Genomic DNA, 16,229 nt, shown 5'->3' on the forward strand with positions numbered 1-16,229 from the left:
CACGCTGCGTCATTCATCAAGCACACGAGTGTCTCAAACTCAGCTCAGATTGAACACGATCTGCAGACCAAAGCCTCAAATGTTTCTCATCAGATACTCCGAGCTGCTATTCACAATCGTTTTATTTTATTGCTCACCAAGGCTGCATGTATGTGATTAAAAATACAGTAAAATCCTTTAAAATTGTTAAATATTATTACAATGTAAAACAGCTGTCCTCTATGTGAATATCTGTTAAACTGTAATTTATTTCTGTGATGCGCAGCTGAATTTTCAGCATCATTACTGCAGTCTTCACATGATCTTCAGAAATCGTTCTAATATGCTGATTTGCTGCTCGAGAAACATTTCTGATTATTATCAATGTTGAAAACAGTTGTGCTGCGCAATATTTTTGTGGAAACTGTGATGCATTTTATTTTTCAGGATTCACAGATGAACAGAAAGTTTAAAAGAACAGCATTTATTTGAAATAGAAATCTTTTGTAACGTTATAAATGTCTTTACTGTCACTTTTGATCAATTTAATTCATCACTGCTGAATTTTTTTTTTCCAAATATTATATATATATTTTTATCATGTTATAAAATGAATAATTATATGTAAATAAATAAATAATATTATACAATGTTTTTTTCTTTGCTGAATAAAAATATCAATTTCCTTTGAAAAATGACAAAACATTATATACATTTTTATTATTATAAGTAATAATTATATTTATTTTATTTTTATATAACATTATATCTATATATATATATATATATATATATATATATATATTCTCACTCATTTTGAAGCAAACAAAATGAATCAATAAATCTAACATTGCAACATTTTTTGTTTGGCAAGACACATTGTGTGATAATTGTTCCTAATCATAATCGTACTCCCAGCGAACGAATGCTAAATGCATATGATTGACCAAATGCTATTTTTGCTCTGCCGTTTGTTTGTTTTGACCGTTGACAGTGGGACGGATGAGCTGATAGCATTGCCATGTTGTTTTCTTCTGTAATCTTCCAGACGTCAAGATCTGCAGTAGAAACATCTCTAAAAAAACCACAAAAATCCAATTTAGATTGCATGGGGTCTTAATGTTAGTAACATTCATGGGAGGAGGAGACTGCAGGCAACAATTGAAATAATTTGATTGGACCTTTATTTCATGGCTGGGACAGTTTTATTGCATTATATTCCAATTCAATTAACCGGGATGTAAATCTGAGGCGAGCAGCGAGAGACGGAGAGAGAGAAGGCAGAGTCTTTCTACGTGTTCATTACGACATGCATGCACACGTGTTCACGTGAAGCCGACAGATCAGTGTGGGCCAAAACAACTCGTTCACTTTCATGCCTTTAATAAGCTTCCGATGCAATACGGTTTCGCTCAAACGTCTTTAAAATGTGAACGAGAGAGGAAAACAAACAAGACCAACAAGCTGACAAACAAAGGCTTTAGCAGAGACGCTTTGTTGTGTGTCATGTTCACATGGGGTGTGTGTGTGTGTGTAATGAGGCTAACACTATAAACACTATAAAGCTACAGGACGGTCAGCGTTTACTGCCTCAGCGGGACGCAGCACAGAAATTACACAGATGATATTCTGTGATACAGCATTCGGCTTATTTTACAATGAACATGATCTGAAGAAGATAGTCAGGCGTTCTGATCTTAGACAGTATTTTGAGGCATCATATATCATATCTGGAGGATAAACAGCACAACCGTGATCTTCTTTTGGTCAAAATCTAAAGCAGCATCACATGCATGTTGTTATTGTTAACTTAAACTAACACTATTACAAATCTAAATAAAATGAACTTAACTAAAATGTAAATATTAAATCAGTTTAAGTTGAACTTATTTTTTTTAATAAAAAATTTATAAAAAATATATTAAAATAAAATAAAATATGAAAGCATATACTAAAAATTGATAATGAATAGTAATAAATATAATTAATATTCATTAAATGTATAATTAATATTATTATAATTTTATTTATTATATTTATATTTTTATATTTTAATATATTTTTGTTAAAATGATCTCTCTCTCTAGAATTTGATAAAATAATAATAATAATAATAATAATAATAATGAAATTGAGCCTAAAAAGGCTAAATAAAATTACAAAATCACATAACAATCACTAAAATGTAACTACAATTAGAAATAAAAATTAAAGGGTTAATAAATACCATAAAAGTGAATTTCATAAAAGTATATAAATAATAATAGATTGATAAATGAACATCAGCAGCAATTATTAATCTCTTTTTTATTATTTGATCAGACTGTCGAAACTTTTTTTCTAATTAAATTTAAACTGTAAAATAGAAAATAACATTTTTAACATCAAATTTATTTCATACGAATATATTTTAATTAAAATGTAAAATTTTAACATAATTATAACTGAAAATAACAATATTTTGTTAAAAAAATTATTATAATTTTTTTTTAGACTATGTTGCATACTGCTTGAAATGTTTATCAAGAAATAATTCTTACTGTTATTATTATTATTTATTTTATTTTTTTTAAATAGTATGTAGTATGCAGTATTTACAGCACAGTATGCAGTAAACTAGTATTCCATTCTGAACACGACCAGCAAGACTTGATGCAGTAGCCTAAAACAACAATTAAAAGCACTGTGCAAAGGCCCCTTAGCAGACAGCTGCCTATTTAGACGGCAGACAGCAAGGAGCTCAGTAGGTTTGTGGAGAGAGCGTATATATTTCCCAGGCTCGTCTCCTTCCCTCCTAGTTTCGGCGAGCGGAGTTTGACATGACAGCTCTGAAATGGCTTTGGAAGAAGAGAGACGGCCGTATCAACACATGGAACAGACAGAAAGACAGAACATTTCTACTACATCTAATGAGAAACGAAGCCTGCAGTCAGAGGCGACACACACACACACACACACACACCCTCAGCGGGGTGTCGCGGCAACAATTAGGTTCATTTAAGGATGATTAGTAAGTGTGTTAACTCTTCACACATGCTCGGCACGTGTTGGTGACAGCGGAGCGGCTTTTTTTCATAATCCAAACCCCTGCTAGCTCAAATCCATCTGCACCGCGCTTTATGCTTTATATATCTGTGCTGGAGACACCAGTGAGACTTTCACATGTAAAAGAGTCAAGAACAACTGACTGATGACAATCTAAAGCAATAAGCCACATTACAGCTCTTTCATATCTCAAATGTTTCTGACAGCAATGAGATTAAACTGAAAGCAAACTTTTCTTTAGAGTTTCAAATTTGCCTGTAATCATAAGTGATCTGACCTCCATATACAGATGAATTTTATTGATCTACACTTATAGTATATCACAAATATTGACTTGTTTGGGTCTCTTTTTACTCATTATTTTAGGAGTTAACAAATAAATTTGTTTGTTAAGAAATAAAACATTACTGAGAATCAGGATTCTTATAGTTAACTAAAACTACAATTAAACCATTTTAAAAATAATAAATAAAAAAAAAAAAATTGTTACTTGAAATAAAATAAACTGAAATAAAGTATATTCATTTAAGAATATAAACTTCATTTCATTTAAGAAATACTGCCCTGTTTGTCTCTTTTTATTTATTTTTATTTTATTAAATAAAATAAAATTTAAATGTATTAGTTAAAATATCATCATTATAGTTAACTGAAATTATTATATTACTATAGTTAACAAAAACACTTTTGTTACTTGAAAAACACAATAAAATTACTCAATCATTAACTAAAATTAAAATAAAATTATTATTATTATATTATTATTATTATAGTTAACTAATACTAAAACCACAAACCTTTTGTTACTAAAAATATAATATAATATAATATAATATAATATAATATAATATAATATAATATAATATAATATAATATAATATAATATAATATAATATAATATAATATAATATAATATAATATATAAAAGTGCTTTATTTAAAAACATTTAAAAAAGTCAAATAAAAACTAATAAAAATCACACAAAAAATTAATTTCTTAGTTAAAATATCATCATATCATTATAGTTAACTGAAATTATTATATTACAATAAAAACAAAACAAAAACACTTTTGTTACTTGAAAAACACAACAAAATTACTCAATCATTAACTAAAATTAAAATTTAATTATTATTACTATTATTATTATTATTATAGTTAACTAATACTAAAACCACAAACCTTTTATTACTAAAAATATAATATAATATAATATAATATAATATAATATAATATAATATAATATAATATAATATAATATAATATAATATAATATAATATAATATAATATATAAAAGTGCTTTATTTAAAAAAAAAAAAAAACTAATAAAAATCACAAAACAACAACAAAATCACTGAAACAAACTAAATTATTATTTTTTAAAAGCTTATAATAAAAAAATTCCAATGATTAATAAAAACTATAACAGTATCTCAATTATACTAAACTACGACTGAACTCAATAAAGTCTCAACTGAGAGCAACAGATGTCAAAAGAACTTATTTTAGGAGAACGATTTGAGACAAAGTTACAGAACGAAGTCTCCGGATCTGTGAAAGAGCATCATCTGAGCAATATTCCTGCAGTTTCTCACCGTCAGCTGATGTGTGTCCAGATACATGCGGAGCGCGGGAATATGTACGTGATTTCATGCTTTGATAAGATATAGAAGCCCGTGACAAAATGAGATACATAAAGCAGGCCTTTATCTGCTGTGGTGGTTTGTGCTGTATCAGACAGACACCTCCGTGCATCTCCTCTTCTGCGTCTCGCTCCTCTTGATAAGGACATTATGGATATACTATAGATATGCTGACTTCAAATCAAATCACTTTGTTTCCAAGCAACAACTGATGTCCTTCCCAATAGTGCTGCTCTTTTTCCAGCAAATAATGAGACGACAATGACTAAACAAGAAGCAAACAATAACACTGACAACGCGTAAAACTCGCCCAGAATTACTCATATGTCACATCTTTTGCAGCTGGTGAAATTTTGCCTATTTAAATGTGACTTTATATACACTCTCAGGAAGAAAAGGTACAAAAGCTGTCACTGGGGCGGGACATTTTCAAAAGGTACTGAAATGTATGAATATGTGCACTTTAGGTACAAATATGCACTTTCAAATTACTAAAATGCAGGCTTTAGGGGTAAACAAGGTACAAATGTGTACTTTTTTAAAAGGATGCTGTCCCAGTGACAGCTTTTGTACCTTTTTTTCTGAGAGAATATTATTAAATGCTCTGCAAAACGTGGTGTAAAAGATGATACATTAGAAATGCAACTTCTAATTTTATAATATGGTTTAAATGTGACCTTATACTGTATATGATTGAATGCTCTACAAGATATGACGTAAAAGATGCTAGTGCAATTTACACAATAAGAATGCATAATTCAACATGAATTATATACATATACAAATCTGTTATTTAAATTTATATATTTAAATTATATATATATATATATACACACACACATAATTATAATTATGATTTAAAAATAAAACATATGTATGTGTAATATATAAAAATAATATATATATATATATATATATATATATATAGCATAGAGAGAGAATAACATTACACATAATTACATGTAATTATATATATATATATATATACACATACATACATAATAGGGAGAAGGGAGAAACACATACTATTATACATAATTACAAATATAACTATAAGATATAACTCTCTCTCTCTCTCTGTGTGTATGTAAAAATGAGAAAGTATATTCATATAAATGTGATATAAATGTGTGCGCCACAACCTAAAGCCTCATATTTCTTGAGGAACGTGATTGGAAAACGCAATGGAACTAAATTAAATCTGTAAATGACGCCTTGATTAGCACAATCCAAAGCCTAATGGACTTTATTAGAGAGAAGAGATAAGTTCTCATCTGGAAAAACACACACACACACACACACACACACACATCTTCTCTTTTTTCCTGCCTTTTCTTCCTCTATTTTTTGCTATAATGAAATTGGAAAATAACTTCTATTTCTTTAAAACATTTCTTAATATACAAGCCTGCTCTCATATCATATTGCGCAGAAGGAAATAAGGCACCTTCTCCCAAGAGATAATAAAAGAATTGAATTTTTCCTTATCGGCCCGGTCATCTATTTTTCCACGGAATGCTATTACTTGCTGCCTGCGGTTGCTAAGCAACAGGAAATATTAATAGGGGCTTTTATTAGGCAGGCTTTCACAGTGCAGCACTAAAAAGAAGAAGTGGAAAACATGAATGTGTTACATAAATCTTTAGCGCTCTCGCAGCTTTTGCGCAAGTCTATGTTTCCCTCTTGATTTATCGTGCCTTCCCCTCATTTATGGGAAATAGCGGTGTGAAATAAGAAAATGGTACATTACCCTGAAGGACTATTTGAAAATAAATAATCGCAAAGGTGAAAAGAAAGCTGTTTAAAAACCAGGGGGGTTTTGTTCTCCCTCTCTCTCTCTCTCTCTCTCTCTCTCTCTCAGATTTCGCAGGGCCTATTGAACAGCCCAATGTTTTCCCCGTTTTCTCCGGATCCATCAATCATCGGTGTAATATTCCTTGCAGGAAATGCATTCTATTACGCTCTTTGAACTGCGATGGAGGGAAAGAAAATAAAAGATATTAATAGTTCCATAAAGCATTTCCGCTACAAATGTAATCCCCGAGTTGTGCCGTGATGCAAATATCTTTTGCGTTATATTGATTAATCGCTCATCGTTCCGTCCGCTTTTTTGGGAGGAAAAATTCATTCCTCTGTCTCTGTCTCAAAGCCGACAGATGCCGTAAACCCTTTTCGGTGGGCATTTTATTTTCAAATCTTGGGTGGAATTCAACAAAAATACATTTGATTAAAGCCGCTGGAAGGCCGGACGGCCACAAATAGCCTGAGAGTTTGGGCAGGCCGTCATCTTCGGGCTATTTCTGGTCGAGTCCCGACCGCAGGCCGGTTCGTTCAGGCGGTGATGAATCTAGCAGTCTAAGTACAGGCTGGAAAACCATTACTACATTCACAGGCCTCCAGAAAAACTTTGAGAGCTTGAGTGAAATTCCTGCTGGTTTGCATTTATTTACATTCATGCATTTGGCAGATTCTTCTAATCCAAAGCATGCATGCATTTTGATGAATTCATGCATTCCCAAATGCATAAACAATTTGAGTTCAAAATAAACACGGACCTCTAAATGTCTGCAGTGAACATGAACTAAACCTGATGATTTGAGAGGATTTGAGCTTCAATGGAAGAAGAACATCTGACTGTCTGTGCATCAACGACACTCATTTACTTACAGTACATTTGTTTATTGCGGTCTCTGACTTCTGGAAGCTTGTTTCCATCACAGGATTAAAAAAAACCCTAAAAAGGTAACTTTCTACCTCACAATTCAGACTTTTCCCCTCACAATTCTGATGTTTTTTCTCAGAATTGTAAGATATAAACTCAGAATTGCGAGATACTGTATAAACTTGCAATTTAGTTAGTCGGAATTACCTTTTTTTTTATTGAATGGCAGAAAAAACAACAACAAAAGTTTGTTCACATCTTGCAATACTGTTTTTTTTATTCCAAAATAAAATATAATTGTGAATTTTCATCTCACAATTCTGATTTTTTTCTCACAAATCTGAGTTTATCTCTTACAATTCTGACTTTTGTTTTTCAGAATCACAAGATATAAAGACAGAATTGCAAGACAGAATCATAAACCTGAAAAGAAAAGTCATTTGTGAGACATAAATTAGCAACTGAGAGAAAAAAAAAAAATTGAGATTTAAACTAATAATTGTAAGAAAAATTCTGAATTCCAAGCTAATTATAATTTTATACTTTATAATTTTTTCCACCATGGAATGCCTTTCATCACACAATTCAGACTTTTTTTCTCACCATTGTAAGTTTATATCTCACAATTCTGACTTGTTTTTAGAACTGCAAGATATAAACTTGTAATTCTCAGAATTCTGAGACCAAAAGTCAGAATTGTGAGATATAAACTCACAATTGAGATAAAGACAAGAAAAAAAAAAGAAAAAAAAAACTTTTTATTATTTAATTCATTATTTAATTTTTTTTTCCAGTGACAGAAACGAGCTCCATACTGACTTCTTCACATTAATAGAATTAAAACTTAGTGAACATATAACAAATGCCTATGCTAATGCTTTAGTTTTCTTCAAGGTGGCCTGTATTGACTTCACAGCACACTTAACATTAATGAATAAACACATTCCAATTTACATTCATGGAGTAAACAAAAAGCACTAAAACTACATTATTCTGTATTATACAACATAAATAAAATGCTCAACAAAACACTTGTACTCAAGGACAAATGCCTCAAACTGTTGCTCTAAATCTATGTTGCTGCAAATTATCCTTCTGCAAATGACACGATATTTTTTTACTCACTTGATTACCCTTGAAATTTCATTGAAATGTGGCATTTCATTAATGAAGCACATTGCATTCAAAATCCACATCTGCTAAACTGCTCAATTCAACAGGTGAGCATACATTTTTAACTTTGATATCCACGTTAGCTTATTATACAGCACGCTGTGAAACCGTTTCTTCTTCATGAGATATTTGTACAGTACAGTAAAGTGGGCAGGTTAAATTAATATCATAAACACTATCACATCACAGATATTGAATATAAAATACTGCAAGATGCTATGACAGATGGCGAGCATACAGAAATATCTGATCATTTCTTCTGGACAAACTGTCCGACAAGAAAATATTATTTCAGTTTTTATGCTTCAAAATTTAATGTTTATTTCAATGTGCTACTTGCCAATTCTTTATAGGCTAGCAATTTCTGAGCAAAAAATGCTTTAAAATCAATATTTACAGCATAGCTTTGCAAACATATTTCTAAAACAGGCCATTTATTTGTCAAGGATACCATTTATTTGATTTATCAACATGTATTTATGAATTCTAGCATTAAAAAAATAAGCAGTTCAGACATTTCCCCACAGAACAACAACCTGAAATTTAATTAATACTAAACTAGTCAATTAGTGATCCTTTTTTGGTTTTATTGTACTGAAAGTAACATGATACAACACTTTACTTAAAGCCTTAACATATAATGCATTATAAAAGTATTCAAAATGTACGTTGTAATGCATTACAGTACCTGTTCACAAAAATGCATTATAATATTTGAAGGTTTGTTTGTCATGTGTTTTAATGCATTATATTGTCTAAAGGTGTTACAATGCATTATAATGTATTATAACTGTGGTTACAATGATTCATGAGATCATACGATGCATTATAAGGTGCATTACAAGGCACAAGTAATGCATTAAAACTACTTTTATAAAGCATTATGTATAAAGGCTTTAAACAAAGTGTTACCTAAAAATCTAAGCGAAACTGCATTAACAACCAAATTTCAGACACATTTCTAAAAGAAAACTGATATTGTCCAATGGCATAGCCTGCTTTAGAAAAACATAATTAATTGTTCACAATAACACCAGAAACTGAATTAATAAAGTTAATATGGTAAGTTTTGATGACTTTAATGCTCAGAAACTAGTAGTACTCTGGGTACTTCACATGTCTCAGAACTTTGTTTGCTTATCAAGTCTTAAATGAACCTGCATTGCCAGTAAAGACTGCTGGTCTGGATATTTATACTTCATCAGAAGCACAAACGCAGTTGTGGAGATAGAATTTGTGTCCATGCAGCAGTGCTCCTTCTAAATTGTTTGATATGCTTTAAAAAGCTCTTAGTACTGATGACATTCCATTCAAAGCAGTTTTCCTTTTATCCCAGTGCCGTGTTCATTCACTCAACCTCTTTTTATCCCTCCCGTCCTCCTTGTCGTTGCTCTATCACTCTTTCTGCCCCTCCAGCCCATCTCTCTCCATCTCTTTTCTCTGACAGTCTCTCTCGCTCTGCACCGCTCTAATGAAAAAAGATCTCTCCAGCTCGATCTACTCAAGATGGAAGATGAAACCTAATGGCTTTTCTTCTCTTCTCTTCTGGAGACGGAATATATGCACTGACCCCCTGATGGCAGAGATTCATTTCATCAGCAAAAGCTTCTGTTTGGAAAAGCTCGGTCAAAACCGCAAATACACATCTACTAAACAACACCACAACAGGACTAACCAAAACGGACCAGTGTTGTTTGCTTTGAATTTTGTGGATATAAACACTACATGGATGGGTTTTCGCAAACATAAGTGATTTCAAATGTACATGAATGTTATTTCACTGTATTCGAATTGGTCAGACAAACAAACAGCCCTGCCCCAAACTTACACCATCGCTTGATCAATGTTGCAGATGTCAACAGAACAGAACAAAAAAGACTAAACAAAAATCAGAATAAGAAAACAAAGCAAAAAAAAAACAGAACAAATAACTGAACACAAAACAAAAAACAAAACCGAACACAAAAAAATCAGGACAGATTAAAAAAATAAAAAACTGAATGCAAAACAACTCAGAACAGAACGAACAGAACACAAAACAAAACAACACAACACAACACAACACAACACTCAGGACACAGAACATTGAACAGAACAGAACAGAACAGAACAGAGAACACAGGACACAGGACACAGAACATTGAACAGAACACAGAACACAGGACACAGAACACAGAACACAGAACATTGAACAGAACAGAACAGAACACAGGACACAGAACACAGAACACAGAACACAGAACACAGAACATTGAACAGAACAGACCAGAACACAGGACACAGGACACAGAACACAGAACACAGGACACAGGACACAGAACACAGAACACAGAACACAGAACATTGAACAGAACACAGAACAGAACAGACCACAGAACATTGAACAGAACAGAACACAGAACACAGAACACAGAACACAGAACATTGAACAGAACACAGAACAGAACAGACCACAGAACATTGAACAGAACACAGAACACAGAACACAGAACACAGAACATTGAACAGAACACAGAACACAGGACACAGAACACAGAACACAGAACACAGAACACAGAACACAGAACATTGAACAGAACAGAACAGAACACAGGACACAGAACACAGAACACAGAACACAGAACACAGAACACAGAACACAGAACACAGAACATTGAACAGAACAGACCAGAACACAGGACACAGGACACAGAACACAGAACACAGAACACAGAACACAGAACACAGAACACAGAACACAGAACACAGAACATTGAACAGAACACAGAACAGAACAGACCACAGAACATTGAACAGAACAGAACACAGAACACAGAACACAGAACACAGAACACAGAACATTGAACAGAACACAGAACAGAACAGACCACAGAACATTGAACAGAACACAGAACACAGAACACAGAACACAGAACACAGAACACAGAACATTGAACAGAACACAGAACAGAACACAGAGCAGAACAGAACAGAACAGAACACAGAACATCGAACAGAACAGAACACAGAAAATTTAACAGAACACAGAACAGAGCAGAGCAGAGCAGAGCAGAACAGAACAGAACACAGAAAATTGAACATAACACAGAACATAACACAGAACAGAACAACACAGGACACAGGACACAGGACACAGGACAAAGAACATAGAACATAGAACATAGAAGATAGAACAGAACAGAACATTGAACAGAACACAGAACAGAACAGAACACAGGACACAGAACATAGAACAGAACAGAACAGATCATTGAACAGAACACAGGACACAGGACACAGGACACAGAACACAGAACACAGAACATAGAACATAGAACATAGAACATAGAACAGAACAGAACAGAACAGAACAGAACAGAACAGAACACAGAACAGAACACAGAACAGAACAGAACAGAACAGAACAGAACAGAACAGAACACAGAACAGAACACAGGACACAGAACACAGGACACAGGACATAGGACACAGGACACAGAACATAGAACATAGAACATAGAACATAGAACATATAACATAGAACAGAACAGAACACAGGACATTGAACAGAACACAGAACATTGAACAGAACACAGAACACAGAACACAGAACACAGAACACAGAACACAGAACACAGAACAGAACAGAACAGAACAGAACAGAACACAGAACACAGGACACAGGACACAGGACAGAACAGAACAGAACAGAACAGAACACAGAACAGAACACAGGACACAGGACACAGGACACAGAACACAGGACACAGAACACAGAACAGAACATTGAACAGAACAGAACAGAACAGAACAGAACACAGAACACAGAACACAGGACACAGGACACAGGACACAGGACACAGGACACAGGACACAGAACACAGAACATTGAATAGAACACAGAACATTGAACAGAACACAGAACAGAACAGAACAGAACAAAAAACCAAACCAAACACAAAACAGAAATCAAATCAAAACAAAACCCAAAACAAAGCAAAGCAAAACCCAAAAGAGAACAGAACAATCCAGAAAAGAACATGCAACAAAACAAAACAACATATATATGACACTCTTTGTGGAACCACTGATAAAGCAACCCGTACTTGTGAAGAGCGTTTGAATGCCATCGATCTACCGAACAAGACAAAATCAGCAATCTACAATTTCATTTCATCAAACTCAGATTGAGGCAAAGGTCATAAAAGGTCAAAGTAAAGCGTGGAATGTTATCAGCATCGCAATGAATAGGGCACAATACATATTTCCCATTTATACAGCTCGCAGAGCATATAGCTTTCCAAAAATGATTGGTTTTATCATTGTTATTGTGGGCATATAAACCCTGACGAATGCCTCAACCAGAAACAACCTGAAATTTACAGCACAAATACTGCAGAACATAATCGCTACATGGTTAAAGAAGTTTGCTTGGGGAAGAAATGGGAATAAAATGGCAGTCCATCACGCTGAACGTACGGCGTCATTTAGTGGAGTATTATTGACTAGCACACTTTATTCACCCGCTCGATGGGTGTCAATATAGAAATGGGATCTCGAAATGAAAGAATGGTTGATTTAATGCGTTCTGGTAGCTCAAGAAATTGCATGCATAGATTCATACGGCTGCAGAACCGCTGTCATCCATTTTGTGCTGCTGCCTGATGTCCATTTTAAGTGGCTTCTTTTGTAGAGAGCCATTAGAAGAATGACCAGAGTTGAGTTGAATTTAAATTCTGGCCTGCTGTTGCATCGAATTCCAGTTTCACAATAAAAGTTTTACAGTCAAAAGGCACAAATAATAAAGCCCTGGCATATTAAAAAGAAGGCACTGTGTTTTGTTTAAAAGAGATGAATCTCACAAAATCTGTCTAGTGTTATTTTAGTATTGTAGTAGCATAATATTTATGAATATTTTGAATTAACATAAATTTTTATTTTATTTTATTAAAGTTTTAATAATTTTGTTAGATGTGTCCATTTTTTTTTTCATTTCATTTATTTTTAATAAGATGTATTATTTTTTTATATTTCTGTTAGCTTTATTTTTTCAATTGTAGCAATTTTAGTACTTAGTATAGTTAAATATAATTCTATTTCACATTCTTAAAGAGTGCAATTCACCATTAAATAAGAATTCCTCAAAGTTATTTTAGAATTAAACTAATATGATATTTATTCATATTTTGAATTAGCTTTTATTTTTATTTCAGTTTAGATTTTTTTACATGCTTTTGTCATTTTTTAGCTTGAATTTAGCTTGAATTTTATATTTCAGTTTTAGCATTTTTGTACTTACAATAGTTAAATACAATTCTATTCTGCACTTTTAAAGAGTGAAATCCACATAAAGAAGAATTCTTCAATATTATTTTAGTATTATAGTAGTATTATATGTTTATTAGTATTTTGAATTAGCTTTTATTTTTATTTTTAGTAATTTTATTACATGCTTTTGTCATTTAAAAAAAAATCAGTTTAGCTTTAATTTATTTTTATTTCAGTTTTAGTAATTTTAATATTTCAACTAAAACTTGTTTTATTTGATTTTTTTTTCAGTTCAGTTCAGTCTTTGTTTTACTCAACTTTGAAAAACAGTGCAATGTTTGTTTGTTTTTTAAATTCAGTTTGATTTCAATTAACATTTCAATCCAAAACCACTAGTAAGAAATAAGATCTATTTTGCATGCTTAAAGAGTGAGATTCACCCCTAAAGATGAATTCCTCAGTGTTTTCCCAGCGTTTCTGAGCCAGTCTGTGGATTTCTCCACTTTATGAGGGAGTTTCCACAGATGGCAGATTTGACGACACTCCTGATATTTCTTTATAGCTCTCAGAGTCTGTGTTAAGCAACAAAACACAAAGTAATGAGCTCTGGATATGAGGAGGAGGAGGAGGAGGAGCAGAGAGGAATGGACTGACAGAGAAACGCAGCTGATGAATTTACCCACAAATCCTAAACGTCACTGCTGACACAGACGGACATCATCTCTCTGTCTTACAACGCAATTACGGAATGGTTAGTAGAGACGACGGCCTGATGTGGTCAGTTAGTTGTGATGATGTTTAGATGATCAGTCGTCTGTGGATCAGAAAGCAGCTATCGCTTCATTCATCTGTTCATTCTGTGCAACTCATAGAAACACATACAATCACACCATACAGTCTTGCCAATCAACTAAAACAACCAATCACGTCATCACATGCACACAAACGTTTTGAGACGTATACATCCCTACATACACCCAACGATCACTGACGATTCACATGCAAGAGCTTTAGTTTCCACCCAAAATACCATATATGGAGCATACAATCCATTTTTAATCATGTAACACCTCATCTGCATATCAGTTGCATATGCATATAGCCAGCCGGGTTATTTATTTAGTTGTTTTTTGGTTCAAGAAACTATGAGAAAATACAGACTAAAAGCTATATTCTTTATCAGTAGTTTTTACTGTAAATATATAAAAATATATATAATAATTAGATAAAATATTGGAAATTATATATATATATATATATATATACATATTTTATTTACATTTTATATTTTAATAACATAATAATAAATATAATATTTATTTCTAATACAAATAATTAATAAGAAATAAGAAATAAAAATACATATTTATTTAAAATATAAACAACTATGTACATTACAAATTTAAGCTAAATTTGAAGTTGACAAACCGTTTTGGATATTTTGCTTTTTCCTAATTCCAGAGAGTACTTTACACATGAATAGACAAGAAAATAGAAAATGCTACTGTTTCATAAAAATGCATTGTGCATACACAAGTATTGTATGCAAGATTTAAATTAAACTGGCCTATTTTTATTAAATTTTTTTATTAATAATTAGACACTTCCCTCGACTTCATCTGCTATCTTAGATCTTGAGCTCATTGCAGTGCATTCTGGGATTGGTTCATCCACAAGCTGCTGCTGTGTTATAAGACCACGTAATTAGTTTGGAACAGCCTTGGTGTCGGGAGCGCAGCTATGATGCCTGACAGGGCTGTCTATGTAGGGCAGAAGCGCAGGACTCACCGAGGGCATCTGGCTGGAGAGCAGGTGTCCGTCCTGGGCGAGCATGTTGGACATCATGAGGGCAGGCAGCTCGGGGTATGAGTACGGGTTGATCAGGCCGTTGTGAGGGATGGAGTGACACAGGTAGCTGGACTCGGGGTCCATCAGGTGCAGCAGCGGCGGCTCGGGGTGATTCGGTGGGGTTATAGGGGGGATCTCGTAGTCCTCGTCTCCCCCTCCTCCGCCGTTCCCGCTGCCCCCTCCCTGTCCTGAGTAATTCTGCTGCGGAGAACAAAGACAATCACTTAGTCTTTACATTCTAGAAAAAAGTAATGTGAGCGGTGTTTTCATGTCAAAATAAAATAAAATAAAATAAAATAAAATAAAATAAAATAAAATAAAATAAAATAAAATAAAATAAAATAAAATAAAATAAAATAAAATAAAATAAAATAAAATAAAATAAAATAAAATAAAATAAAATAAAATATATATTTAATTACAATAAATAAAAATACAACTTACACTGAAGTAAAATAATAAAATAAAATATTATTAAATACAATAAATAAATTAAAAATAGTTACATTTAAATACGATAAATAAATTAAAATAAAATAAAAATAGAATGTATGTTGAAAATAAAATAAATAAATAATAATCATATTTAAATACAATAAATAAAATACTGTATATAAGCCTATGTTCAAAT

At 32.5% G+C, this 16,229-nt stretch overlaps 1 protein-coding gene across 1 annotated transcript in view; it reads right to left on the reverse strand.

Moving 5' to 3' along the window:
- The window catches only part of tox2 (TOX high mobility group box family member 2), a 126,243-nt gene that overhangs the window by 31,631 nt on the left and 78,383 nt on the right, over positions 1 to 16,229 (reverse strand). Inside the window, 1 exon segment of the mRNA XM_058778247.1 lies at positions 15,539 to 15,799. Within this exon segment, the coding sequence (XP_058634230.1) occupies positions 15,539 to 15,799 (261 nt within the window).

The sequence above is a fragment of the Onychostoma macrolepis genome, chromosome 06 (genome assembly GCF_012432095.1).
Source record: "Onychostoma macrolepis isolate SWU-2019 chromosome 06, ASM1243209v1, whole genome shotgun sequence".
NCBI lineage: Eukaryota > Metazoa > Chordata > Actinopteri > Cypriniformes > Cyprinidae > Onychostoma > Onychostoma macrolepis.